This window comes from Anguilla anguilla, chromosome 2 (genome assembly GCF_013347855.1).
Source record: "Anguilla anguilla isolate fAngAng1 chromosome 2, fAngAng1.pri, whole genome shotgun sequence".
Lineage (NCBI taxonomy): Eukaryota > Metazoa > Chordata > Actinopteri > Anguilliformes > Anguillidae > Anguilla > Anguilla anguilla.
In genome coordinates, this window is record NC_049202.1 from 4,583,276 (window position 1) to 4,610,974 (window position 27,699).

Here is a 27,699-nt window from a genome sequence, read left to right on the forward strand (position 1 = left end):
AACAAACGCGCGATCCGTTAAACTGTCTTTAAAGGCCACTTTCAAGGGGAGGCGCGCGCGTCCATGTTGTTTAAAACAACGGAAGGGGGGAGGGGGACAAAAAGAGGAAATCTTTGTGAAAAAAGGCCCGTTTTCTCCACAAAAGAAGGCCTCAATCCGGACTGACGGGCCACATGGTCACCGGGGGGGGGGGGGGGGGGGGGGGGGGGGGGGGGGGGGGGGTCATGTGATCCGTTGTCCTAGCAACGCGTCTGTCGGTTCAGTACCTCTGAGAGCCCACCGGGTCAACCGACGACGCCGTGCGCGACAGACTGGAGCGGCGTCCGGGCGGCGGGTTTTTTAGCGGAAGCTGAAGCAGCCGAAGCAGCTGAAGCAGCTGTGCTTCAGGCAGACGCAGACCCGTATGAAAATGGAAAAGTTAAGAGGCGCAGAAGGGCTGTGTGTGCTTTATTTAATTAGAGCGGCAGGATCTCTGGTCCTCATTATTATCCCAGTTCCCTCCATCTCTAATAATGCTGCAAAACCTACTGTGTGGAACAGATTATTATTTTTGTGTGTGTGTGTGTGTGTGTGTGTGTGTGTCAGTGAGCGCAAGCATTTTAATTTGGTAAGAGGGTCAGCCGAACTGCCTCAGATATTAAACAGCTGTACAAACGCTCCCCCCCCCCCCCCCACCGGCTTCCACCACGACCCCGTATGGCGCCTGAGTTTGTTTCCCTGGCGACGGAAGCCCCAACCCCACGCCAAGCGGGACGGGCAGAGAGAGAGAGAGAGAGTGGACACGTCTGCCGTCCAAACTGGGACAGAGCAGAGCGCTTAGGGGGCAGGGGCAGGGACGTTCCCCTCACAGAGCCAAATATATGCAGGGCCAGCAGATTGGGGGGGGGGGGGGGGGGGTCAAAGGTCAAGTCAGCTAAAACACACATTTGGCAAACCCAGGGGTTACCCTGGCCCAGACTGTCCCCTTTCTCGTCTCGTCTCGTTTCGGGGGATTACCGCCGTCCGGGGCTGTCCAGTCTTACAGCACGCTCAGAGTCACACAGACAGCGGGCGGTTCAGACGACAGCACTGACTTCACCGGAACGCCACGGTTTCTTTTTCCAACGCCAGATAAAACAACCGCTGGGCACGGAAGGAAGGAAGAAAGGAAGGAATGCTACATTCTGCAACCCAGAATGCGCTAACCCGGCCTTCTCAGGCGACGTCACTCTACGCACAGTCATCACAGCGGCCTGAAGAGGGGCCTGAGGAAGTAAAGCCCATGTCCAGCGGTAAATGACTCGAGTCACAGTGGAAGCGCGTTTCCATGAGGCTACAGCGGTTTGTGGCTTCATTGATTGGTGCAAACAGTCCTTATCGGGGATCAGGATTTATTTAGAGAAATTTGTGTCCTGCTCAGCCCTGGGCGGGGGCACCGCCCGCCTCACTGCGCATCAGAGGCCCCCCTCCGCATGCGTGCCAGCCGCAGTCCGTCTGCGTCAGCTGCGCGTGTGCTGGCGAGCTCCGGCGCATCGCCTGCGCAGCTCAGAGCAGGGGTTAGCACAGCTGCTCAGCTGTTAGCACAGGGGTTAGCTTCACTGAAAACTGGTGACGCTCATATTCACGTTTAAAACGGTGACTCCACCCATAACGAGTGCCTGACTTCACTCTGATAATAGCCTAATTCATGGGGAAATCGGTGGCGATTAACGAATCTGGGAATCGATACACCAATAACCCACATAATGACCTCTGCAGTAAAATCAGACCGCACACCTTGACTGAGAGAAATGGCACTGCTCGTTTTCTATTTGCTGGTCAAACGCGGCAGATCAATATAATCAGAAGGGCAGCCATCACACAGCATCCTAGGCTGTTATATGTGCTGCCCACCTGTGTAGAGCCCTGGCCAACAACAGGCCGCTCTGGAACCTTACGACCCTCTTCCCAAAGGGGCTCATAAAAACTGCAATCAATACTTTTCCTTCTGCATAAAGCCTCTCCTCCTTTCCCTGCTGCCTCTCTCACTAACACACACACACACATACAGGCACGCACACACACACGCACACACGCACACACACACACACATACAGGCACGCACACACACACGCACACACGCACGCACACACGCACGCACACACACACATACACACATACACACACACACACATACAGGCACACACACGCTAGCACGTTAGCATGCTCACACACACACACGCACTCTAACACTCTCTCACACTCTCACACACACATATAGGCACACACACTCACATTCACACGTGCGCGTGCACACACACACACACACACACACGGCTGTGTTTTTGAGCCCTCTGGGGGAATAGTGAGTTCATGCCTCTAAATCAGGTGCATAAATCTTACATGAAAACACTGTGTGAAACAAAGTAATAAATAGAACCCCAGTGAGAAGTTCACTCAACAGAAGGTCCAAACCTACTCGTCAGTGTAATAAAAACCAAACTGCTGGCAACGGTATCGCCAAGCCTTTAGCTTTATCACCACAACAGAGGGGGGGGGGAGGGTGATGAACTTGATAAGGAGACCAAACAGAGGACAAAGGGATGGACAGCATTGGAAATGACATCTGCACAGTACCCAGCAGGCAGGAGACGACCGCGACACTTCCAAAGAAGGCCCAGAGACCCTGCACGTCATTAACCCAATCAGCCGTTTCACAACACCACCGAAAGCACCCCCATCGAAAGTAATCAAAGTCCACCAAAGCAAAGCAGATCTTCATTTCGAGAATGTGTCCAAGGTCAAAGCCAGTTCATAAAATCACAGGCCTCTGTTGAGTTACCCACACCAATTCCTGGACTTCAGATCGCTGCTCTTCAATGTGTTTTACCCTACTGTTAGGCAACAGTCCTACTGAAGTGCCAGCTGATGTGCAATACTTTAATTATTCAAGCATACATCCAAACTATATATTTAATGATTAAGTCTGAAGTGGATGCCTTTTCATTTGACATATAGAGACATATGTTAAACAAAGACACAAAGTAAAGTTATTTTGATGAAAACACCATTGAGTAACGTCAGGTTCACCAAGCTTCCACACTAATAACAAACAATTCCTGGTACCATTCATGGTGCCTGGCCGATAACCAGGTCTCTAAGTCAATGTAAATGAACCCGAAGAGCATAAATATAAAAAAGATAAACTAATAATCTAATTTTGGTGAAATATGTTTGAAGAGAATTAGTCTATGAACGAATGTGACCAGCACCACGGGTTACTAAATAAAAAACACAGAGGCAAAGCAACAAGATTTACAGTTTTAGATTTAGCCAGAGGGAAAACAGCTTTATTACCAAATTCAACTCTGACAGCTGTTCACAACAGACTAAACAAAAGTCTTCTCAAAAGAAGCCATTTTAGAAATCCTGGTAGAACACTTTGGCAACATACTTCAAGTTTGACAATGTATCAGCAAAAAATCCTTCGACTGGCGCGACGGACTGTACAGGATAATTAATCTGCTTTAAAATAGGTCATTTTTCCCGTCTTGTTAACAAATTCGGTTCCGTTATTGAAAACACTACGTGGCTAGCCTTAGCCAAGATACTTAACACCATTCTAGCTAGTTAGCACCAACCACCTAGCTTGCTACCCACGTTATCCAAGAACGACTGATTATGTCCATTCTCAGCTAGCTGTACCATAACCAAATAACCCAAACTTCTTTGCCCACTTAAAAATACATTCAGTAGCTAACGTCCCGTAATTGCATGATGAATAACAATAAGATGGCTGCCCTCTGTTTCAGGTCAGACGGGTTTAAGATATCTATCGTTAGCTTGCTCGCTCGCTGTGTTTCAAAGATCATTGTTCGCAAGGAGCTAGCATGCTAGCCAACATTAGGCGTTTTCGTATGGCCATCCGACTTGCTAGCCTGAAGAAATGACACGTTATTTGAAAATAAGAATCCCGAGATGCAAGCTATGCATTTGTAGGCACATCATCTCCGCGATCAGCTAGATTTGACGTCACATGCATGGTCTACCTGATGAGATTTATATTTAAATGCAGACCCTGTTTGTGCAACTTAGCTAAGTTTGTAGTTAGCAGCCTGTGAATTGGCAATTATAAATGACATGTTGCATGCACGCAGGCCACAGGCCCTGCTGTCAGGACCTCTTGCACTAGAATATATACAATCCAATGTCACTACAGAAGAGGTTTTTTTTTAAAGAAAAAAAAAACACATATTGGCAAAATAACGATGCCTGTTACAGCAAGATATGAAAGTTAAATCCAACTTCCTAGCTAAACCCTGCAGAGCTCTTTCAAATTAAACGGACGTACACCAATTATTAAATGCATCTCCAAAAACATCGCGTATATTATTATTAGCAAGCTAGCTCCTGATATTATTATGAACTCATGGCAATCCACTGCAAGAGACAGCGAGTCGAGTTAACACGAATTAAAAATCAACCAGCATACAACTTTGCTGGTTAACCATCGAACGTTAGTTCAGCTGGCTACCAAACATAACTTAGGCTCGCAATCAATTTATGTTTGCTAGTGAGTTCGCTCGCGAACTAGAACTGGACACTGACAAAGGTTAGCAACAAAGTTTAGCTAACTATCTAATAAATTGCTAGTAACTGTAGCTAACAACATCGTCAAGTTCATTAGCTAGCTAGCAAGCAAGATAGAAACTGCAAATCGCCTGCAAGCAAGACAAACTGTAAACGTTCTACGAGGCAAATGGAAAAAAAGATGTGAATTTTCGTGCAGCTGTCGTTATCATAACTAATTTGCTAGGAGCTGGCCAGTTAATCAACGTTATGCATTCAACTTTCTACATGTGGCTAGCTAGTGTGCTTTATTTGCGTTAGCTATATTTAGCTCACTTGCTACACAACTAACTTGCTAAATACCATGCACTGTTGCTAGCGAGGTAGCCAGCTACACAACTAGACTAAGTTACTTCCGAAATCTCTGCCTTAAAAAATACACGAAATTATGTCAGTTAGCAACTGCGGTAGCTAGCTAACCAGGCTTGCCATCAGGCATTCCAAACTTTCACAGCTAGTTGTACACCTGATGCAATATTCAAGACCAAGGCACATTTCAACAAACCCAGCTAGTGCCTAGTGGTCTGTCGAATATAGAGAGGTTACTAGTCACCCAGCTAGCGCTAGATGTTGGTGACAGCGCTAGCTAACAGGGGTCAATTCAATGAGCAAACTCAAGCTAAATAGCTGTCTAGTTCTGAAACCAACAGCGGGGCCTTATTGTAGCAGCTAGGAGCAAGCCACATTTGCATGCAGCCAAATTTCTGTTTCTCTACGGCCTACCAGCAGCTGACTAGTGGTAAAAGCAGAAACTGCAAAAGTAGAAAATAAAAAAATAGCGACAATGTTAGCCAGCTAGCAATGGTAATGCTACACCGCCGCGGATGAGAAATCTGGGTAACGAAAATATTGATGGTTTACTTACTTTCATTTAATACCTCCACCAGCTCAGCGCAGTTTTCACACATTGTTCATTAAAAAGAAAATGAAAAGCGAAAAGTGTATTCAAACCATTGGAAATTGTTGATTGACTGGGAGTATTGGAAGCTGGTTGTTTAGGGGCAAAAAAAGGCCCAGTGCGATGCTTGATGAAGGTTGGAGCAAAAAAAACGGAGAAGGGGAAAGATGAATAGAAGCAAATTTGATTTGTTTTCAAAAGTCTCGACGACAGCGACAAAAGTAAGAGGCAATAAGGAAGAGAGAGTCGAGTCAATCTCCAATCGGAGCGGTACAGGAGACAGCAGATACGACAGCCATATTGAAAAGGGGGGGTAGGGGCATTCGGTAAAAAATCGTCTCTTTCCGTCCTGTCTTCCTTGTCTGGTTCGGCTCATTTCGGTAATCTCGCGGTCACTCCCTCCCCTCGCGAAGAGGAAAGGGGATTGGTTTCTTTTTTTCTACGCGCATTCGTTTCTGATTGGTCCAAATCCGCCAGGAACATCCGAAGACAAACGCGGCTCACCGAATCGGAAGATTCGAAGCAACTCTATAATGAACGGTAGAGGTAACTGCCTAGCAACTCGGAAGAAAGGAAAGACAAACTCAAAGGTACACATAGACAGTGTTCGCCGATTTACTTTTAACGTTACGCAAAGTCGATGCAATAAAATGTCTTGTTGGGAATATGGACATAGCTATCGTTTCGGGTCTAAATCGAACGCAAATGCATAGTTGAAATCACAACTTAGCTAGCTGTACTCCGCTTGCAAGGATGAACATTGAGAATTTTGCGGGGGTGTCTGGAAATTAGTAGCAAATGCAACTCAAAATGTAAAATGTATTTATTTTCAGGAACAATATATGACATGATCAAAGAGCGCCAGTGACGTATATTTCAAGTAGTGTATGATTTCTTTACTTATTATTCCTCATTTGCACAGATGACGTTAAAGTTTAAACATACGGGTTTTCCACTCTCCTTAACCAACAATTACTTTGTTCAGTCCCTCCATTTCACATGTACATCATTAACCAAGAGCCGGGGATGACGCCCGACGTATTAATAGCTGGTTGACAGGTGGCACCTGTTCACGCTACTAGAAATATAGTGCTGTAAATACAGTATAGCGGAGTTCACACACCGATCGCTTGAATGGAAGTGTAATATTGACAAGAAAATTGTAGCACGCAGTCATGCATATCAGGTTTTCATGTGGTCAGAATTGTGTAGCCGATACAATTTGAGAAGCCCCCCATCAAATTTATATGTTCAAAAATAATATATTTTTCCATTATTATTATTTTTTTTAGGAATACATACACGTGTGAAACATGAACGTGTTAACATTTTTACTTTTACTTTCACGGGTGACGATGTCGATCTCCGGGCAGTAATCATCTTTTTAATCTATGCTGCCATGCAAAGGCAAAACGCAGTCACTGCAGGTTTTTGCCGAAATTGATGTCTAATTACAAGCTGCCCCAATAAATGTCTGCTCCCTCTTGTTCTCGGGTGGCTTGGTCCACTGCATCCAGTTTCTGATAAACAAAGGGGTCTAATCGCAGTATGTTCCCATTCCTACTGAAAATTAAACTAGCGATTCAGGTGCAACGGTACCTTTTCATAAATGTGCTTTTTGGAAAGTTGACCAAAAGATTTGAAAATATGCTCGTGGTTTACCCCATTTCAGTCAATCTTATCAGTGAAGAAAGCACGGTGGAATGTGAACACAAGTTTCTCTGAATGGTCTTAAGTTTGAAAACGCACATAAGGAAAGAAAGCTACAATCCATGAGGAGATTTTCAATTAAGGACATTTTGGCATCCTGTGTAAGACTGAACAGAGCCCCAAAACACATGACATTTGTATTGCATTTCCTATGAAGACAGAAACAGGAAATGTAATAGATCCAACAACCGGTTATAAGCCAGCAGATTTTTTGTATCCTGTGGGGATTAACACAGTGTACTGTGAAAATATAATTTCACAGAAGTTTCCAGTGTATTGGCTGCTGGTAATTTTTGGTACTTTCCATAAAACCCATGCAATCCACAAACCCGGTTTTTCATTAAAAGCATGCAATTCAGCACCAGGAATCACACGACTTTGAAATGTATGCGTCAGTACCTCCCACCAATCTACATGGCTCCTCGTTGGGAAATCGAACACCAGCATGGCTAACGTTCTGATGCAAAGCCATCAACGGGCAATCATTAGATGTGTGCAATCCATATATGACTGCTATGTACTACAGGGCACAGGATGGGCTCTCCTTTAAGGATGAGAAATACTCCATGGTCCCTTCCTGATTCACTTAGTGTAACATCCTGTATTTAAGGCTTCCTGGGTACAGGCTGCTAGGCAACAACATGTCCTGGACTTAAAGAGCATCGATCCACCAGCAGAATGCAGGATGGGACTTTGGGTCCTTCCAGGGTTTCACACACACATTTCAATATTTCATTAATGCTTAAAAATCAGTGTAGTGCAGTGTGTCACAGGCAGCCAAATCTCAGCCCATGTACAGACCCAGCAGTGGTGGGATTACCAGCCATGGTGTACCATGAACAACAAAACATCAACACCATCGCAATCTGTAACCCTCTATGACCTTCTCCATCCGAATAAAGTAGACCAAAACAAATACATAAGGCAGCCTCTGTTTGTTCCTTTTATTTTTTTTTAAAAAGAAGGCGTCTGAGTAACAGTAGTTTTAGCTCCCTGTTGAGACCTCCACATCACTGCACCTTTTTGAGATGAGACTTCAGAGTAATGGCTCCCAAAACTGAAACGTCACTGCAGATCCAAGACTGCAGCAATATGGTTACTTTCAAATGAACACAGCAGTCGGCAGTACTGCACTGCTGCCTTCAAATTCAGTGCTTCCGCCTGGTTTTAGTCAGCATTGTGTCTTTAAGCAAATCATTAGATGAGACAGTGAGTTGTAAAATCCTCTCAACTTTAATCAGTTTCAAAAAGGTTCACAACAAATGTAACACTTAGAGAAGGGAGTATTTTGTCATTTCGAGATCAGTATTTGGATCTATACATTCTAATCAGATGCACTCTCTCAATGAAAGCCCCTTGGTTATTTGGATAGAATTTCAAAATACAAATTAAAAAAAAAAAATTTAAATGTAAACCAAGTTTTTTTTTTATTCTGCTCTTCAAATAGTGTTCTTGAAGCACTACTGCATGGAAAACCATGTAAATTAGTACATCGCCATCTCAAAAGCCATTTGAATTAACACCGGTCGTCAAAGAGGCAGCCTACATACTAACCCATAAATATTTTTAACCTTGGATTTAATGAAAGCTCACAAATGAGCAACAGTCCTCATTGAGGAAAACAAAAACCAGTTGTCGGCCGAGCGACAGCACACACGCGCACACACACACACCTTTGTAAAAATAACCAACCTTTATGTTCCCGTGGTATTAAAAGACGCTTTACAATGGGGGGGATGATATGCACATAATCTATCCTCGCTTCAAAAAACTCCTGTCCAGTAACAAACTGCATGTTATTTATTTCAAATCGAGAACCACCGCGAGCTAGGCCTCAGCCCCGTACGCCGCTGACAAAAAAAAAGCAGCGTCGTTCGCACCTTCGTTTGGCAAAGCCCAAAGCGCCTCACATTCTCCAGCTGTGCCCAGAGGACCCGATCCGGGGGACACACCCCCCTAGCGTCCCTCAAATTCTAGAACCAAAAAAATAATCACAGAAGACCCAACGCCGCAAGTTCTAGAACTCTCTCTGCAGATGGACTTGACACACAGACATTTGTTTTTTTTTTTTTTCCTTTTCGTTTTTGTTTTCTTGCACAAAACTTGTGTTCTCCCGCACATTTATACAACTGATACGAACGAATAAATGGGGGGCGGGGAGGAAGGAATAAAAGGGTGGGGAGGAGGAAAAGGGGGGCCAGAAAAGTTAAGGTTTTAATTCTGACTTCATGCAGCTCTAAATAAAGAAACAGGACCAAACATAAGCATGACTTAACAATGGAAAGATATTACACAAGTCTCCATACAAAACGCATACTGTGTAAAAAGGACCATTGGGGGGCGACACAGTATAATTTACATATTGGCATTGGTTTTGGTCAAGAAACACCAGTGCTGGACTCTTCCGGATGGGGGGGGAGGGTGGGGGCCGGCTTGCACAACGCCCTCGGGAAGAGCTTCCATGACTCTTGGCTTGTACTGTTTTTTTTTTCTTTCTTCTTTTTTCTTCTTTTCCTTTCTATTTTTTTTACACAAATATACAATTGAGTCTGTGTTGTTTGTTAGTCGCACATCTCCTCCGGAATCTCGTGCGGGTTGAGGATGCCGGGAACGGACATCTGGAGCTTGTGCTTCTCCTCTTGCGCCAGACGCAGGGAGGCCTCCCGCTCCTCCAGGAAGAGGTCTGTGGAGTCCTCGCCGGCAAACTCCTGCAGGGGGGAGAGAAACGACCTCAAAGCCTCAGTCTCATAAAGCCTCAGTCTTATAGGGCTTCAGTCTCATAAAGCCTCAGTCTTATAGGGCTTCAGTCTCATAGGGCCTCAGTCTCATAGGGCCTCAGTCTCATAGGGCCTCAGTCTCATAGGGCCTCAGTCTCATAGGGCCTCAGTCTCATAGGGCCTCAGTCTCATAGGGCCTCAGTCTCATAGGGCCTCAGTCTCATAGGGCCTCAGTCTCATAGGGCCTCAGTCTCAGTCTCGTAGAGCCTCAGTCATAAAGCACCATATAGATTGCATTACATTACAGGCATTGAGTAGATGCTCTTACCTAGAACGACTTACACAAGCATTTCACATAGCATTAACACTGCATCCATATATACAGCTGGAGATATACTAAAGTAATGGTTAAGGTTAGTACCTTGGCTCCGATGTCCTTCACCAGAATTGAACCTGTGACCTTCAGGTTACAAGACCTTACCCATTTTACTACAGTATACTACAGTGGTAGACACCAGTGCACTCATTTTGAAGGTTTCATTTTTTTAAAATAATGAAGTCTACGGTTGCTAACCTTGATCTGCACCAGGAAGTCCCGCAGGTGTTCCTTGAAGGCTGGAATATCTTGATTTAAACTGAACAGTCCTGTCACAAACACTTTGACCTGGGCACTGAAAACAATGACAGAGAGACACCACGTGATTATCAACCTTCATTTACTCTCGAACACATCTGGAGTTAAACTCACGTGGATTAGAACTTACTCCTGTAGGTGCGGGAAGGCGGTTTTGAGCAGGTTGGCCACGTACTCCTGGATGAAGCCCTGGTTGTTGACCGGGTTTGAGGGGTTCAGTGCGACGCTGATTTTACCCTCCTCCACCAGGTTGAACATGTAGGCCAGGATGGAGGCGTGCATCGTTAAACCTGCAAGAGGAGCCGGGACAATTAATCCTCCCAGCCAATGAAACATGAACACACAACCACAAATGGAACACAACACGTGTTACGAAGAAACATCCTTCTGGTATGCGAGTGAGTGTGTGTCTGCGTGTGTGTGTGTGCGTTTGTGTGTGTGTGTCTGTGTCTCTCTCTCTCTCTGTCTGTGTGCCTGTGTGCCAGTGTACATGTGACTGTATGTGTGTCTCTCTCTCGTCTCTGTGTGTGTGTGTGTGTGTGTGTGTGTGTGTGTGTGTGTGTGTGTGTGTGTGTGTGTGTGTGTGTCTCTGTGAGTGTGTGTCTGGTGCTTTCTCTCTCTGTCTGTGTGTGTGTGCCAGTGTGCGTGTGACTGTATGTGTGTCTCTGTGTGTGTGTGTGTGTGTGTGTGTGTTTGTGTGTGTGTGTGTGTGTGTGTGTGTGTGTGTGTGTGTGTGGGGGGGGGGGGGGGGGGGGGGGGATCCCTCCTCACCGGCTGTGTGAGACGTATCCGTGACGACGGAGAAGATGTGCTGCAGGATGTCGCAGAAGTAGGTCTGGTAGAAGCTCTGGGCGGCGGCCTCCTCCTGGGCCACGTTCTGCAGCAGGGTGTAGAGGATCTGCAGACCTGTGGGCCAGACCCGGGAGCAGCGTTAACACCGACCACCGCCGGCCAATCAGGTCAGCACACAACGAACACAGAGCTTTTTCATGTTCCTGCTCCTTTCATCGCTCTTCAGCACCGAGCACAGAACCGGAGAATAAAAATAAACTAAAGAACTAATGACTCAAAACAGCAGATGTTCTGGTTTTGTTTCCCCCCCCCCCCCGACAGCCACATTAGGCGAAGACCGCATCATTCCTTATAATACACCCGTACCTTTAGGTCAGGGCACAGTCATAATAACTATTAGAAACGGTTAAAAACAACATATTTACGACAGTGGGTAAAGGCTGGATCATCCTACACCACAGACTCGTACGCTGGACCGTTGGGTCCACAGAGCTCGCATTTCAGCAGTGGAAAAGGGCGGGGCTTACCGGTGTCGGCCACGTTCCTCATGGTGTGTTTGAAGGCCCAGATGATGGAGTCCAGCACCAGCTTGAACTGCGCCGGGGGAATGGCCAGGAATGCCGGGAAGCAGTGGGAATTGACCGCTTGCAGCAGGTAGAAGAAGTTGGTTCGATGCTCCGGGTACTCCTCGAAGTCCTGGTGGAGGCGAAGAAGCAGGTACGTTTTAAGAGGTGTTAAAACGGGAAAAAAATCACACCGACACCGTTTCGGACCTCTCTAAAACCGGCAGGGTGATTCGGACACTGCGACGCGGCGAAACACGACTCACTTTGTTGATCATGTTCAGGGTGCACTCGAAGACCGCGTCGAATATCTGCGGGATTTCCGAGGTGATGTGGCCGCCGAGCTTGTTGACGATGGTTGCCATGGTGCTGAGGACCTCGGGCTCCCTGGCGGCCGGGACGTTCCTCTGGTAGTCGATTAGCACGGCGTCCAGCAGCGGCGGCACAAAGTTCTCCCCCACCTGAACACCGCACACGGCCCATATGCGTTAATACAGCGAGCGCGCCTCTGGAGTGTCTCTGTGAAGTGTACTTAACATTCTCCCCGCTTCTCTTCCGGCGAAACGAGCGCAAATGTTAGAAGCTCACCATCTGTGGGTCGTTTGAGCGGCTGACCCAGCCGGAGATCAGCTTCAGGGTTTCCCGCTTGACGGTCCGCATGCTTCTGATCAAAGGCTGCTTGGTTACCATGTCTCCTGTACAGTGACCCAAAAAAATAAAATGATAAAAGGGAGGGGGGGGGGGGGGTAAAAATGAATTAGTCTGAAGTTCACTTCACAGTCCAACGAACAAGCTCAAAGTTAATCAGTTAACCATCTTCAGTTCAACTGAGCCTATACTACAGCTACAAATGGGTCCAAATTGGGGGGGGGGGGGGGGGGGGATGTGACAAAAAAAAAAGAAAAGAAAGCCCACCGTTGGTCTGGATGGCGGCGGAGATGTTCTCGCTCAGGCACTTGTACACGTTGAGCATGTCCAGGTAGATGCGGCCCAGCTGGATGACGAAGGGGTGGCCCACCGCCTTGCACGCCCGCACGTTGGTCTTCAGGATGCTGCCCAGCTGCTTCACCGTCTCCGGGTCCTTCAGGATGTCCACGTTCTTGGGGGGGGGGCAGAATGAAGGGCGATTAGATTGATTAGATGCCTATAAATTTACACGCAACTTAACTGTAAGCAGGGAGAAGTTCAGATGAGATATTTAGATGAGGACTTTAAAATGACTGGCCAGAAGAGTTCATTATGATTGCTCACATGAAACCAATCAACGAACCTTGCAATCCAGCTTGAATTATTGACAGGTTGAAACAAATCTACAATTAGGGTTACAGTTGCTGGTTAGAATGCTTTATGAAGCATCCACCACTTCCATATCTCAAAGATGAAACTGATGCGTTGGTAACTCAGTGGCATCACAGGCAGGTAGAACACAAGCGCAGCTCACCTTGGTTGCCTGCTGTATGATGCTGTCCCACACCTGATTGGGCAGCAGCATGTACTTCTCGATCAGGTGCTCCTGGACGGCCTGGTCCGTCTGCGCTCCGATCATGTAGCCCACCGCCTCGTAGAAAGTGTGGACCTGCGCACGAAAGGGTCAAAGGTCACCGGTCAAAGGTCAAGCAACCAAACTCAAAAGCAAGCGAGTCGGTGAGAAGGCAGTCCCGTGTGTGGGACACGGTGTTGCTAACGGCAACGGGAGGGACCGACCTGCTGGGGCTGGAGGTCGCAGATGATGGTGTTGATGTTGTTGAGGATCTCGTCGATGAAGGGCATGACCTCGCCCACCTGCACCTGGACGAAATGCCGCCGGCACTTCTGCGCGATCTTGATGAACGTGTCGCAGGCCATGTCCTGGACACCGTCGTGGGTCTCTGCCAAAATCCCCCGAAACCCAGCCAATCAGAGTCGAGCCGAGCCGCCAGCGGACGAATCACAGCCTGGCCGTAGCACTCACTTCCTCGAAGGCCAGCTTCAGACACAGCTTCAACTCTGAATGCAATACTCACTACATGCTAATGCACATTAGCTTTGCGAAGGCCTCAAATGAATTGTGTGTGCGTGTGTATGTGTGTGTGTGTGTCCTTACAGACAGAAAATTTATTTAATCAGCCTTTTTCATTCCAAAAGAGATAAATTTCCCCTCGCTGACAGGCAGAAACTGAGCAATTAAAAAAACTCAATAAACAAATCAAAGTGTCAAGATTTAAAACAGTGTGCTTTTCTTGAGGGTTTTCTCGTCTTTTTAAAAGGCATAAAAACTGGAATCCGACGCCAAACGCTGGCGTTATAAAAAAACTAAGACTACCACGTTTCGCAGAAAAGGTGGACCAAGGAATGACACGGTCTACGGGGATGAAGAATTGGGAGAGTCAACATTGCAGAAACTGGCCTGGCGATGCCCACACTCACCGTGCATGAACTCAAACAGCTTGTTGACCACGGTCTTGAGGAACTTCCAGTGGGCGCGGAGGAAGCGGGGGTACTGGCCCACGATGTACATGATGTTGGAGGCGATGATGGCCTTGTTGTCCTTCCCCCTCTTCTGCTCGCACAGCCCCAGCAGGTCCTGCAGGGAGAACCCGCCGAAATTAGCACAGCGCCAAGGCCCGGTGACGTCCCGCGGACATTCTAGAACGGCAGTGACCCACGACCCCCGACCCCCCTGGGGACAGACCTTGATGACGGTGACCAGGAAGCGCTTCTCGTCCTCCTCGTGCATGGCGCCGCTGATGGAGCCGATGGCCCAGCACAGCGTGTTCAGGTTCTTCCACGACCACTCGGTCCCGTTCACCTGGTTGTGCAGCTTCTCGGTCATGATGCGCTCCGTGTCCGCGTAGTCCAAATGCGTCAGGTACACTGCGGGGGGGGCGGGGAGAGACGTGCGCGGTCAACAAACTCGAGCGGAAACCAGAGCAAACGCGCGGCTTCATCCAGCGTTAACACCGAGGGCTCTCAACCCTGGGCCCAAAATGGCTGCCGGTTCTGCTGGTCTGCATTTTCACCTTAAAAATGAGATACCAATTTAGACCCCAGAAACCAGATAAAGCAGCTGATTGCACACTTAATTAATTGATCAACTAAAAGCGGAGTAAAAGCAGACCCCGTGGAGGTAGACCCGTGGCCCTCCAGAACCATTACATTATTACATTACAGGCATTTGGCAGACGCTCTCGCCCAAAGTGAATTACAATGAGAAGACAGGTGCATAAATCGGGGTTCAGAGTAACAGTAACCCTAGAGGTGGGAGGTAAACCAGAGAACCCCCCCCCCCACCCCCCCAATCAGCTGCTGGTGACTCGGGACACTCACCGAGGGTCTCTCTCATGTTCTTGTACAGATTGATGGAATCCGTGTCCTTCATGAACTCCCTCACCACCTCGCCCTGGTCGTTCTCCACCACCAGGACCTCCTCGGGCTTGGCCATGCGGCTCACCATCAGCAGCCTGACCTGCGGGGGGGGGCGGGAGGAGCGGGGCATGAGAGAACCTTCCGGAACAGACGGAGCCCAGGACTGAGGAGGAGCCCGGCGAAACCAGAGAAACGCCCTGCTCGGACACACGTCGCTCGTCCTTTCAGAGACAAGGGGGCTCGATGAAATGCATCATAAGAACCGAAACATAACCTACGCAAGTACGTGCAAGTATACGATTCAAGCTACGCGAAGACGATTCGTGTAGCGAATTGTGTTCTAAAGGGTGTTACCTGAAATTCTTAACGCAACAAGAATGAGCTGCAGTGTCGAGCATCACAGTGAGGGGCGCTATAGCAGGCCACAACAGGATGAAGCAGTCTTCTTCAGTTTGTGCTTTCCCGCTCACCTTGGAGAGCACGGGCAGGTAGAGCTGCCCCCAGTTTGGGGCGCTTGTTTGGCCCCAGTTTGGGGCGTGTGTTTGGCGCTCACCTTGGAGAGCACGGGCAGGTACAGCTGCCTCCGGGGTGGGACGTCGAAGTGCTGGCTGCCCGAGAGCAGGGGGGACGTGGAGGTGGAGAAGGGGCTCTCCCTGTACAGCTCGGCCGCAAGGTGGTTCCAGTACTCCAGGCAGATCTTAAAGATCTCCGTCTCCTCCACCTCCGACACCAGCAGCATGTAGTGCAGGGCCTGCGGGGAGAGGGGGCAGCGTTTACCCATCTCATCTCCTCATCCAAAACCGCGTTTACCCATCTCATTTCCTCCTCCCAAACTGTGTTTCCTTATGTCACAGACTGAACACACACCTGCCCAAACTACCTTATCCTCATCTCTGAGACACCTGCGTTTTTTTTTGTCAATAATAAAATGTGTTGGGGAATTGTTTTCGGTAATACACAGGGGGGAGTGAGGGGGTGGGGGGGATCCCACCTCCATGAGCGTCTCGCGCAGGTTGAGCCGCTTCTCGATCAGCTGGCCGTGCTCCTTGAGGAAGGTGCAGAGGAACAGGCTCAGGTTCTGGATGAAGTTCTGCTCGTCGTCCTTCCCGTTGGAGTAGGCCAGCCGGATGTTGGTGTTCAGTGGAAGCATCTGCTCACGCCGCAGAGAACACGAGGGAACGTATTTTTAGAACAGCGGAAAGTCAAGATTAAAAGAACGGGGGGGGGGGGAAACAAATTATTTATAGACTTCACTACAGAAACCATCCATTTTTGGAGAGAAAAAAAAAAAGATTCTTCCATTCAGTATTAACATAAACGCCAACGCACTCACAAAATCAGTGGAGAGATTTTTGGCAACGGGGACAAGGGTGAAATAGTTCAGAACCTGGGTTTTCAACATAAGGTGGGGGGTCAGCAGCCCAGCCAGTTTCGATATGCAAAGACTATATATATACAGATTTAGAAAAATATTTCTAAATAAAACCTTGGTTTATTGGAGTGTTTCAATACTTCTATAATATATATATATATAAAGCCAACAATGAGCTTCGATAGCCACAGCCTGAGCAAGTGCAGAGTTGTGGCTGGCAGATCACATGGTGACACAGCCGCTCAGGGATAGGACGGTGCCAGTCAGCCGGGACCAAACGCAACGTGCCGCACACCAGCGACCCCTCGCGTTACTACGGGAACAGCCCGCAGCCCCGCCGCCTGTCACACAGCTCCACCAATGAGAGCCGGGGAGGGAGGCGGGATTATTTACCTGTTTGAGCTGCATCATGGTGAGGGTGAAGAGGGTGACGAACTGCTCCTCGTACTGGCTCACGCTCACCCCCGCGATCTCCGTCAGGCACTTCAGCGTCACGTTCCGGAACATCGGCACGTTCAAAAACTGGCGGGAGGGGCAGGCAGGCGCAGAGCTCATTTCCGTGGCAACGACTCTCTTTTAACAGACTCATTTTTACTCACATTCGCACAGCCGCCTGTGCTCAACGTGTACGAGTGGTGATCAGTCTGTCTGCTGGAGCAGAGAGACACTGAATCGTCACCATTCGATTTGATTTTCCTCCAGTTCTTACGCAGTTGCAAGCAAACCAATGCAAGTGCGCCTTTGTAAGAGGATTGTTTCATACGCTCAATGAAGCAGCTTTTTTTCTGCGATGGCACAGTTTTTAAGCACACCACTGTCCCATTAAGCACTTAAAAACATCACACACATTCTCAGTCGTGGTGGAATCTGATCTCTTTCCACGACACACCTTGGGGAGCTTTAAGGGGTACAGCAGTTAGAAAAACACTACAATAAATCACCCCTTTAACAACTGTAAAAAGACTTCAAAACAATCCCATTTCTCAAAACAACCTAAATGTGAGTCACGTTTGCAGAGCTCAGTAAAGCATGAATTCCTCTTGTAATAATTACACTACAGCAGTACTGCCACTGAAGAATTTTAATAGCTATGCGGAAACATTACAAACAAAGGATTAAGGTTATCACCATTCAGACATCTTACTACCGTTCAATTGCTAGTGAGTTACCTTGTACACAAGCGTGCTGATGAGTTTGGTTTCAAATATGTACCCCAGAGGAATCCAGTTCAGAAATCGCAACAATGTTTCTAGTGTAGCTTGGACCAGAGGGGCATTCTGGGAGTTTTCCTGAAAAAACAAAAGCACTTTAACTTAGTTAAGATTTCAGAATGAGCTATCCATTAGAAAATTAGCTCATGTTTCATATTTTTTGAAATCGTTTCAAGAGTACACGTACCATGACAAACTGGCAAAGCTGGAATATCTGGGAGAATTCATTACACATGCTAGGAGAGGGAAAACAAATAAATAAGGTCAAGTTATTTTTGTACTTTTTTTTTTAATCAGGAGATGAAACCTACACAGAATGCTCGCAGGGGTTTAAAAACCAACTGAAACCCCTGGCAGAGGCCGCTGTCTGAGCAGTTAATGGTGACGGTAAAAAATAAAGGGCACTGGGCCTCGCAGCTTCCTGAACCCCCCCCCCTCCCGCCCCGCCCCCACCTGTCCCAGGTGAAGCCCCAGGTTACCTGTCCTTCAGGTGCTTGGCTTTGACCTGGGTCATCTGTCCGCTGGAGAAGTCGAAGACCTCCTCGCTCAGCAGCTTGAGGATGACCATGTTGTTCTGGCAGAGGCTCTCGCTGGTGCGGCTGGCCCCCACGATGTCGCTGATGAAGTGGGGCCAGTGCTTCGGCCACTCCTGCTTCAGGATCTGCGCGGGAGAGACGCCGTGTGGGGGGGGGGGAGGGGGTTGTTTGCACAAACTCAGCAATTTAGGGTTTAAAAATAAAACATAAAAAAAACCTCCATGCTCATGTTTAGACCGTGGTCTGACCCAATTTACTGGCATTAAGCAGGACAATGCTATTTTAAGGAATCTTATTTTTGTACCACTTCAGTTCTTGATTGTTTATAATCGAAAGGCTCGCTGACTAATAGTAATCACTGACAGCATTACAGACTGTTTGAGGATTGCGTCTGGCATTTTATTCAATGCCAGTCCAGAGTCGATAGGTGACATCATGACAGACAGTCAAGGCTTCAAGATTAAAATTTTTTTTTTAAAAGAAGCTAATTTAAAAATCGCAACTCACCTGGACCAAGATCATGTTAAGCTTTCCAATGTACACTTTCTCTTTCTGAAATTGACAAATCATAAACACCAAAGTCATGTTCCATCACAGAAATACTTTACAAATCTCAACAAAACCAAATTTGTGTGCAACATCACTTAAAGCATGTCAGTTATGCTTATTTTTTTACAAATATTCTGTAGCAGTGTTACAGATGACTTGGGTAACAATGCATTATCATCATCATTATAATTATTACAACAATCTATAGTAACATTCTGTAACAATGAAAAAAAAAAAAATAGAAAGAGACATTACTACACTGGGCAGAACCACCAGATTGATGATTCAGTAAGGAAAAATGCTGACTAAACCAGTATGAGAAATAAATAAATGTCCCCCCCCCCCCTCCAAAATTGCAGGTTTGGCGTGCCCCGCCGGTGAAGTCAGCATAAGCACTCACCTCCACAACCGATGCATCAGAGGAAGTTTTGATAATGAGCCCGACCACGTACTTCTTTATACCTGAAAGTGAAAGAGAGTTGCAGTTCAGCCACGCGCGCGGGATTTATGTACGGGCGACACCTCACGGCGCGCAGGAAAGAGAAAGAGAAACTGCTAACCACTCCCTGTCCGTCACCCAGCTGCCAGGCAACAAGCCGAACTTCACAACCCTCCCCTCGACGGCCACAAGCACACACACACACACAAAAACAAAAAAAAAAGCGCAAGGCAACTTTTCTTTTCGTCTATTATGCAGCAGAATTGGTATTCCAGATCCTGCACAGACGGGCTCAGACCAAACACAGGCCCTGTGCTCCCAGACGGCACAAACGAGCCTTCACGGACCCGGAGAACAGTGCAGGACACCGAGTACTGGGGAGAGTGAGCCCAACTGTGAGGCGCTCTGAAAGTATTCCTAGCAGCTGCCAATTGCTTCGTACTGGTTTCCCCTCTTACAACTCTAAAACCAAGTGGCGAGTATCATGTATAAAAAAAAAACATACATCCAACAGGCCCTGCTTCTACATTATCTAAAATAAGAAAATAACGAAAATGTGGTATTGAACACTTACCTGAAATCTGCCAAACAATTAATTATTTTATGAACTGTATTCGTGGAAAGAACTAACAACCGTCTGATAGTAAACATGAAGTGAAAGTACTGCACTACATTGTTCTTTTTTAAAATAATTAAGCACAAAATATAATCTTGCTATGAAGAGTAGTAATTAAAATTGGGAGTGTGCTAAAGAAACAAAGTATCAGCAGGTCCAGACCTGCGTAAGAAACAAATTACTACATAATCCTCTTCATTATTCAGGATTTTTAAATGGCAACCCTTCCCCCTTTCACATGTGTGCATGAGCGTTACAAGCTATTGAAAATTGGCTTCTGAAAACAATGACAATTTCACAGCATACTGCACAGGCACTTCTCTAAAGAGGACACACTTTCCAAAAAAGAATAGTACACAGGCCCTCGGGAATATTGGAGGCTTGGGGGGGGGGGGGTGGTCTCAATTTTGCAGATTAGCTTACCTTCACACTGATTCCTGGGCAGAATCTTCCATCTTGTTTTTATCACAGTTTCGAGAATCTGCAGGGCATAGTACTGTAAAGAATGGGGGGGGGGGGGGGGGGGGCAGACAAATTGTCAGAAATGGCAGTACAGTTCCAAAACAGACCAAAAGAAGGCAGCTTACGACACAAAGGTGTGCACGCACGCACGCACACACACAAATTACCCAGTCACACTGGGACACCTAAAAGAATGGCAAGACATGCCAAGACAACTTTTATATGATCTGAGGCTGTGATATATCTATTCTAAAAATGTTTTTTTGGATAAAAATAAATAAAACTGCTGTCATGTTAGAGATTTGATAAGGAAGGCCAGTATTTTCACGGTGGGGGATCATCTGCGTAGAGGTAAGGGGGAAAATGTCAGCGAATGACAGCGTAAGGAGGCATTTGTAATGTGGATGCGAACGTTGAGTCACTGAAGGTGAATCTCAGCCACGGCACCATTTAATGCGCACAAGTGCAACTGAGACCTCACCTATTTACATGGTGTTTAAACCACCAAAATAGTGTTTAAGGCCAAATAATCGTGTGCGTCAGTAGCGCGTGCGTCACTAGCGTATTAAGAAATAATAATAAAGATTAGAGCACATTTAAGGAGCTTTTAGGCGTTGGAGGCGTTCTCTTATGACCATCTGATGACTTCATGTTTGGGAAGCGTTAGTATTTAAATACTGCTGATGAATCAAACGCAGGGATTTGCTATGACTATCAGATGGAAGTGAAACTTAAAAGTCAAACCAACATCCTGTGATTGACTACTACTACTGTGAGGAAGTCAAACACACCCAGGTCAGCTACACATCAAAACATAAATGCCATTCAAATTATGTGCACGTGATGCACTTATGGCCGCACTACCAGTCTGTGCACAGACTCAACGTCAGTCTAACTTGGACGCAAAGAGTTGGTTACTTTAGCACAAAACTGTCACAGTACTTCCACTTGTGAAGTTCGGGTTCACGCAAGCATGAAAGTGTCCGTCCGAGTAGTTACGCAAAGAGAGAAGAAATGAAAAAAAAAAAAAAAAAAAAAAAAAAAAAAAAAACATTTTTACACCAAACAGAGGAGTGGGAGGGGCTAAGGAGAGGGGGGAGGGGCTCCGTGATGCACACAGAGTGACAGGTCTCAGCTGGATCTCCAAGACTATTCTTCAGAAGGCCAACATGTGGTAGCTGGCCATCTAAATACAGCGACATCTATATCAAATCCATTTTAACTGGGTACAAACCAGCCAGCAAGAAGATACAGGGGAAACGGGTGAATATAAAAAAGTAAAATAGCTGAGACAAATACTAGCCAATGTCTTCACAAGACACTTGGCCAGCGTTGTCATAAAAACTCTAGCACTTGCCAGTTGACTAGGTTCTAGCCATCATGAATGAACGAGAAAAAAAAAAATTAAGTTGTCCTCTATTTCCAGGTCATAATTGCATGGGACTCTCTCAAAATATGGATGCTCCCCACTGGCCCAGCACCTCTGGCATGACTTACTTTGGTGTTCATGTTCTGCGAGAACTCCAGAATGGTGTCGACTCTCGTCCAGGCGTCGGGATGCTCTTTCAGATGCGTCAGCACCTCCTGTGCCATTCTCTGCTGCAATAAACGCACACGCACGCAAATGATTCACAACAGGGACGCCTTGCCTGTCTTCATCAATATACTTTCCCGCTGCCGTAAAACAGGAGCGCTAAACTCCAGTGCTGGAGGATTCCAGTCCCTGCCTGCTCTGCGCGTTTCAACACTTGGGCGATAAATTTAAGTCGGCGATTGTCTGAAAAGTCCACGCGCCTCGTTTCCAAGGCCTGGGCTGGCTTCTGACTGAAAGGAAAACACAAAAACCTGCAGACACTGCAGCCCTGCAGGACCGAGTACAATACCCAAGAGTTAAAAGGATTTCCAGAGCTTTTAATTTAATTTCAGCCCATATCCAGCTCTCTCAGAAAAAATTTTTTCTGATCACACCAAATCTATTTCTGTCCTCGTTCCTTTTGCACACACTTCAAGGCATTGTATCTGCATTGCAAAGCTACATTTAAGAGACCCCAAATGGCGGTGCACTCCAACACAATCACAGCAGTATTATCACTAGTCTTACCTGTGATCCAATGTCGTTGTACATACAGTTCACCACATTGTCCAGCAGGTTGATATCCAGTTTCTGGTTGAAATCCAGCAGCTGCTGGGCTGCGCGGTCCGCTAGGATTGTCATAATTGCTGGCATGGAGCTCTGTAAAAATAAAAAGCGGGAGGTGGGGTAGAAAAGACAACGTAGGGTCGCGTGAATTTCAACCTCGACCAGGACACGCATTCCTAAACCGTTCTGTCATCCCCAAAAGCACCGCATGCAATGCAGAGGAGGTTTGCTACACACCCCACGCCACAAGTCTTTGTAGACTTACGTTTCCCACACGACTTCTGCTTGCATTAATTTTTTTATTAGCAAGATATCAGCAGCCTGAATCCACAGTCGTTGTTTTCATACGAACCACTTATAGGGTTTCGAACAATATCTTGCTAGGCTTAGATGAGGACAAAGCGTCCTAGCCACCTGTTGCTTCATGTTCTTGTGCAGCCCTGGGTTAGCTAGCTAGGCAGCAAGCTACAATTCAAACGTGCGACCTCATGATTTTGTGCCGCGTAACTCGCTACTAGTTTTATAAACTGAATAACACGCATTTACCAACGACGCACGTTAATGCAATGCACACGTGTTCCGCGAGCTGGCGTCGGACACTGAACATTACGTTACCCGCCCTTTTCCAAAGGCAACCTTCTAACTTCAGCTAGCTAAATCCCCCAACTAGACTCGTTGGAGTGGATAGCGCCATATATCTTAAGCAAGTTCGTTCACAAAACAGTTTGCAAGCTATCTTGCTGCGGTTATGAAAGTTCAAATAAAACAGGAAAAAAACCTAGTAAATTACCACTGCCTAACACTTATTTAGTGTAAAATATTTCATTTATATGCTAACGGGTTTTACATAATAAACCACGATAAATGTGACTACCGCCAGCAATTGAAAGTTGTTCTAATGTAACCATTGTTAGCGTTAGCTACCTTGGCTAGCATTACCCAACTACGAGTCGCAATGAGGATCACACAACTGAACTGCATTAGCGTTAGCCACACGGTTTAGCTAGCTACGTTACCCAGCAGTGCCACTGAAAACGGCATCCAATTTGCAAAACATAACATTGGCTCGCTAACAACTTTGCAAAAAGCGACAGAAAAAACATGGTATTTCCAGTATTGTCTTCGTATTCATGGGTCATTAAAAGAAAAACATTGCATTTTACCCAGCAACTGTCAGTTTGTGTCAGCTAGCTAGTCAATAAGAAGCACGCTACTATTCAAAATAGCTAACGGGCTTGCTGAACCTCGGCGGGCAGCGTTCAAGTCACAAGTTACCATAACCGACACTGGGTAGCTAGCGAGTCATAGACTATAGCTAAATAAGACGACCATCGTTAAATCTACGCAACTTGCACAAAGTAAGTTAGGTAGCCACAAATTAGCCGCCTTGGACTATAGCTAGGTGGTGCAGTGGAAACTGGCGAATACTAATAGCAAGCGTTAGGTTGAGAACTAAGCTAGCTAAATGCTCAAAATATAACGTCAGTGTCCCAAATTACGCGCGCATCCTCCCAATTAACACCGCGCGTTTTGTTGTAGCTAGTTACAGGCAATCTTTGGTTTTAACCAAACGGTGCTTTCTTTCTTTTTGTTGGCTGCAGCAGTTAACATTAGCTGGGTAGCTACCCGAGTTGGCGAATTGTATAGCTGCATTAGCAACACCAAAACGATTGTAGAACGGCGTCCCATCTAACGTCAGCGAGAAGACATCATTTAACACCGAAGCCAAAGTGTTTGCTCCACGCCAGTTAAGTTAACTTATCAAGCACGCATTATGCACACAAAAGCAATATTTCCTCATGGCAGTGGATAGCTAGCCAGCGATGTATTTTTTCAGGACAAGACGCAAGACAGGGCAACCCCTCCCTCTCACCGAGGTTACAACACGTGATTTTTTGCATGCATGGTCATTCTCATCGCCGATGAGAGAAATATTTATTTCCAGAATCTTCCACCACAATTCGTCTTTGTTGGTATGTTCAATACGACAGATCATTTGACGTTAGTCTAAAGACTCTGGCATACACTCCCAGTGCATCTGCCGTTTCGGTTTGCAATTAGCTACCTCCCGAGCGCTGCAACTTGTAGGGGAGACGCGACTTTCCATTCAATTTCCAATATCAGGTTTTTCACTTTTCAGAACCACGCTTCCAGACACCCATGCACGAGTTAGCCAAATCACACACACACACACATCGCAACCTCTTGCAACACAGAAAAACCCAAGTGTTAAGTCATTTACTTACCAACTTTTTAAAATCACTGTTCCCCTCCTTTGGTTTCAAATCCCAAAAGTAAACTAGCAAGCGCACACTAGGCTGTTTTCTCTGCTTTTAGTTAGCAAAATCTGCCGCAATCTACACAGCGAGCCAATTCTGAACTAGCAAGCTAACATTAATTGCTAGTCAGTTAGCTACCTATACTTGAATTGATATGCAACTAGCCAGCCAGCTATCAAAGGATACGACAACGGCGAATCAGTTACATGTTCCACAGTTAGCTGGATAGCTAACCTGCCAAAACGTTAAAGTCAAACCTTAGAAAATGTACCTTCCTATGTTACTAGGTTACACTTAATTCAATTACTTTCTGTGGCTAAGCTAGCTACCAGCTAACGTTAGCTATTCCACCAGGAGTCCTGCTTGCTAATAGCTTGTAGCGAAGAACCGCTAACGTGGGTTCTCCCAACTGTTTTCACGGCAGGCTGAGTAATATATTATTCCGGTTCATTTTAAGAAGCAATAATCCTTGATTTACTTTTTTGTTCTATTCTGAAATATTTTGTGCAGCGGGGCAGTTTGAGAGAGTGTAAGCTTGTGCTTCTTCTCCTCTCAAGTAACACACTCATAACCGGTTGAAACCGGTTCAGACTGGGAGATTCCATCTCGGTTTAGTTTTCAGCCGACGGGGCCGCGGAAAGTTTGGACTGATGTCCACGCCCACTCTGTTATTTTATTGGCCTGATTAAAATAAACGACGGGTTTCTTGTCACGCTACAGGCCGAATGTGGTGTCAATCAATTTCAATTGTTGCGAGCGCCTACGCGACATCTCCGCCCTTGGTGGGAAAAAGAAGGCAAGCAGATTTGCACATGAAGTTCTCCTTGTCATCGCTTTCAGTGATATGAATTTACTACACTGATGCGATTTTTTTTATGTTATGAATTTATGAATGACCACCAGTCATACATTTGTCTTAAAACGACCATTGGCATTCGTTCTTGGTGTTTTTGCCATGCCGATTATTATTACTATAAAACATAACTTAATAAGGCAACAATCACGTATAAAATAATGTTTTCTTAGAGCGAAATTAACCGATTTGTGAAAATTGTTGCACTAAGTGCGACAAAATCAACGTTTTATGTTCCATGCAAATAATTCGTCTAGTCGGAGCTCTTTGAAACCTGGTAATTTTCCACTCGCCACGAAGGGGAGTGGTTGGGCTGCTGCTTACGGTGCATGGTAGGCAAGGTGAAAAATGAAAAACGGAGAAAGCACGTTTCATGGAGCGGACAGGAGGAGAGTCAGAGCCCAAGAAGCGAACATCAAGAAAAAAATCTCGGTGGCTGCAATGGACAAAAACTGTAAACTACTATATGTATCAAACATTTGGATTCGGACATGCATTCAGAACTGCCAGCGTTTTGACAGGTCACGTGCTCCTGTGTTGCGCACCACTTCATGGAAAAATACTGGACTTAGGAGAGGCAGAATTACAGCGTAGCCTACATTAATGGGACGGAGTACAGCTGTATTTTCCCTACAACAGCAATGTCCCCTATTGTTTTGTACGGAACAATTTTCCTTGTTGTTAATCCTGTTGTACGCCGTGGATAACAACAAAAATGAAGATTTTTTTGCTTTTCTGTAGATTCTGTATTAATGTATACGTGTATGGGTTCATTCATGTCTAAATAATCATTTAAACGTTTTGCGTCTGAATGTAACCTCTAACTGACGTTTCTATTACTTTCATTTTTATTGTTCACCATCATTATTCAGCATATTCATCAACATGTATGTCTAAAATGTAGATATGTTTACATACACATTATAACTGAAGCACCATTTGAAACGCAAGAATAGCACGTACATTCTAGTAGCACTGTCCGGAGAATACATGAAAGAAAATGCAAAATTGCATTTTTTTCTCAAATCTAAGTAGCTCAATATAAGTGCAAATAGGTTCGTTACACTTTTTAGATGGGTAACGTCAACTGAAAATGGTTAAGTGAAGACAGTGGAAGCTGATTTTACCCTGAAAGTAAGGTAGAGTAACTCCTGCAGAATGTTGCAAATGAACTCCGTCTAGCCAGCCAAGACCTTCCCTACATGTTCTCATTCACCTTTAGTACTCTCTTCATCTGAACATTACACCAAATATTTCACGGATGAGTAAATTGCTCAGTTTTTTTTTGTTTTTTTTAAAGATGATTTGTTTTTGTTTTTTTTTGCTTTAGGGTTCTGTAAATGATTCACTGTTCCTGAAAACAACAACTACGAGAAAAAAGTAATATAATGAATTGATTGAAAATATCTCTCTACAGCATTTTTGTGTTTCTGTAAAAGCTGAGAGTGCAAGTATTTTGAAATATCCAGAGTGCTGTTGTTTCCATTGCTTGGCTGAACTGAAGTCAAACCCCTGCCTTTGATAGTATCCTAAGTCCCCTACTAAAAAGCAAAAACAAGCACAAAAAAAAAAAAAAAAATTATAATCGGCCAATCGACTTCTAAAGTTGGGTCTGACTGGTTTGAAAGGTGCTCACACAGGAACATCTTGTCTTGAGTGTGAGTTCTTGCTATCCCCAACTGCATCTGCCCATACTGCATGTTTATTTTGTATTCATGGGTGTTTTTGGTTACTTGTAGTTTTCACTCAGTTCTGCAATAGGCAGTTCTTCAGAATGTCACCATTCAGAACTATTTGCACAGTTGTGGGGGGAGGGGCATCCTCCTGCGAATATCAATTATTCTGAAACAGTGGTATTAAAAATAAATTCTAAATAAATTTGCTGGTTCACAAGTCCTTGCACTGTTCTCCAAGTCTGAAGTTTAAATGTTGCCTTGTGTTTTTTCATTTTACATTATTGGGGAAAGAAAAAAACTATAAAGTGAAATTTTAAAGT

General features: G+C 45.8%; 2 protein-coding genes across 6 annotated transcripts in view; both read right to left on the minus strand.

Moving 5' to 3' along the window:
- usp34 (ubiquitin specific peptidase 34) overlaps nucleotides 1–5,847 on the minus strand; it is a 55,400-nt gene extending 49,553 nt beyond the window's left edge. For 2 of the 3 annotated variants that reach the window (XM_035405785.1, XM_035405784.1), the window contains exon 1: nucleotides 5,453–5,495. In XM_035405785.1, coding sequence (XP_035261676.1) covers nucleotides 5,453–5,495 — 43 coding nt within the window. Of the gene's footprint in view, nucleotides 1–5,452 lie in introns of all 3 variants that reach the window. The other variant, XM_035405783.1, reaches the window with a different exon arrangement.
- A 2,561-nt stretch (nucleotides 5,848–8,408) lies between these two features.
- Nucleotides 8,409–25,455, minus strand: xpo1a (exportin 1 (CRM1 homolog, yeast) a). 3 transcript variants are annotated; one of them, XM_035405786.1, is made up of 25 exons: nucleotides 24,818–25,455; nucleotides 22,533–22,664; nucleotides 21,929–22,030; nucleotides 20,393–20,465; nucleotides 19,315–19,376; nucleotides 18,873–18,917; nucleotides 18,309–18,490; nucleotides 18,017–18,065; nucleotides 17,788–17,907; nucleotides 17,012–17,140; nucleotides 16,238–16,396; nucleotides 15,800–15,997; nucleotides 15,208–15,346; nucleotides 14,573–14,754; nucleotides 14,308–14,464; nucleotides 13,606–13,769; nucleotides 13,343–13,477; nucleotides 12,817–13,000; nucleotides 12,490–12,596; nucleotides 12,168–12,362; nucleotides 11,866–12,034; nucleotides 11,318–11,452; nucleotides 10,677–10,836; nucleotides 10,487–10,583; nucleotides 9,757–9,903 (listed from the first exon to the last, which is right to left on the minus strand). In XM_035405786.1, exons 2-25 carry the CDS (start codon nucleotides 22,656–22,658, stop codon nucleotides 9,757–9,759), a joined length of 3,216 nt encoding a protein of 1,071 aa, XP_035261677.1. In that variant the 5' UTR covers nucleotides 22,659–22,664; nucleotides 24,818–25,455. The 3 variants fall into 3 exon arrangements, with proteins under 3 accessions (XP_035261679.1, XP_035261677.1, XP_035261678.1); XM_035405787.1 differs by lacking the exon at nucleotides 24,818–25,455 and adding an exon at nucleotides 22,837–24,411; XM_035405788.1 differs by lacking the exon at nucleotides 24,818–25,455 and having other exon boundaries at nucleotides 8,409–9,903; nucleotides 22,533–22,658.
- Nucleotides 25,456–27,699: the final 2,244 nt, after the last annotated feature.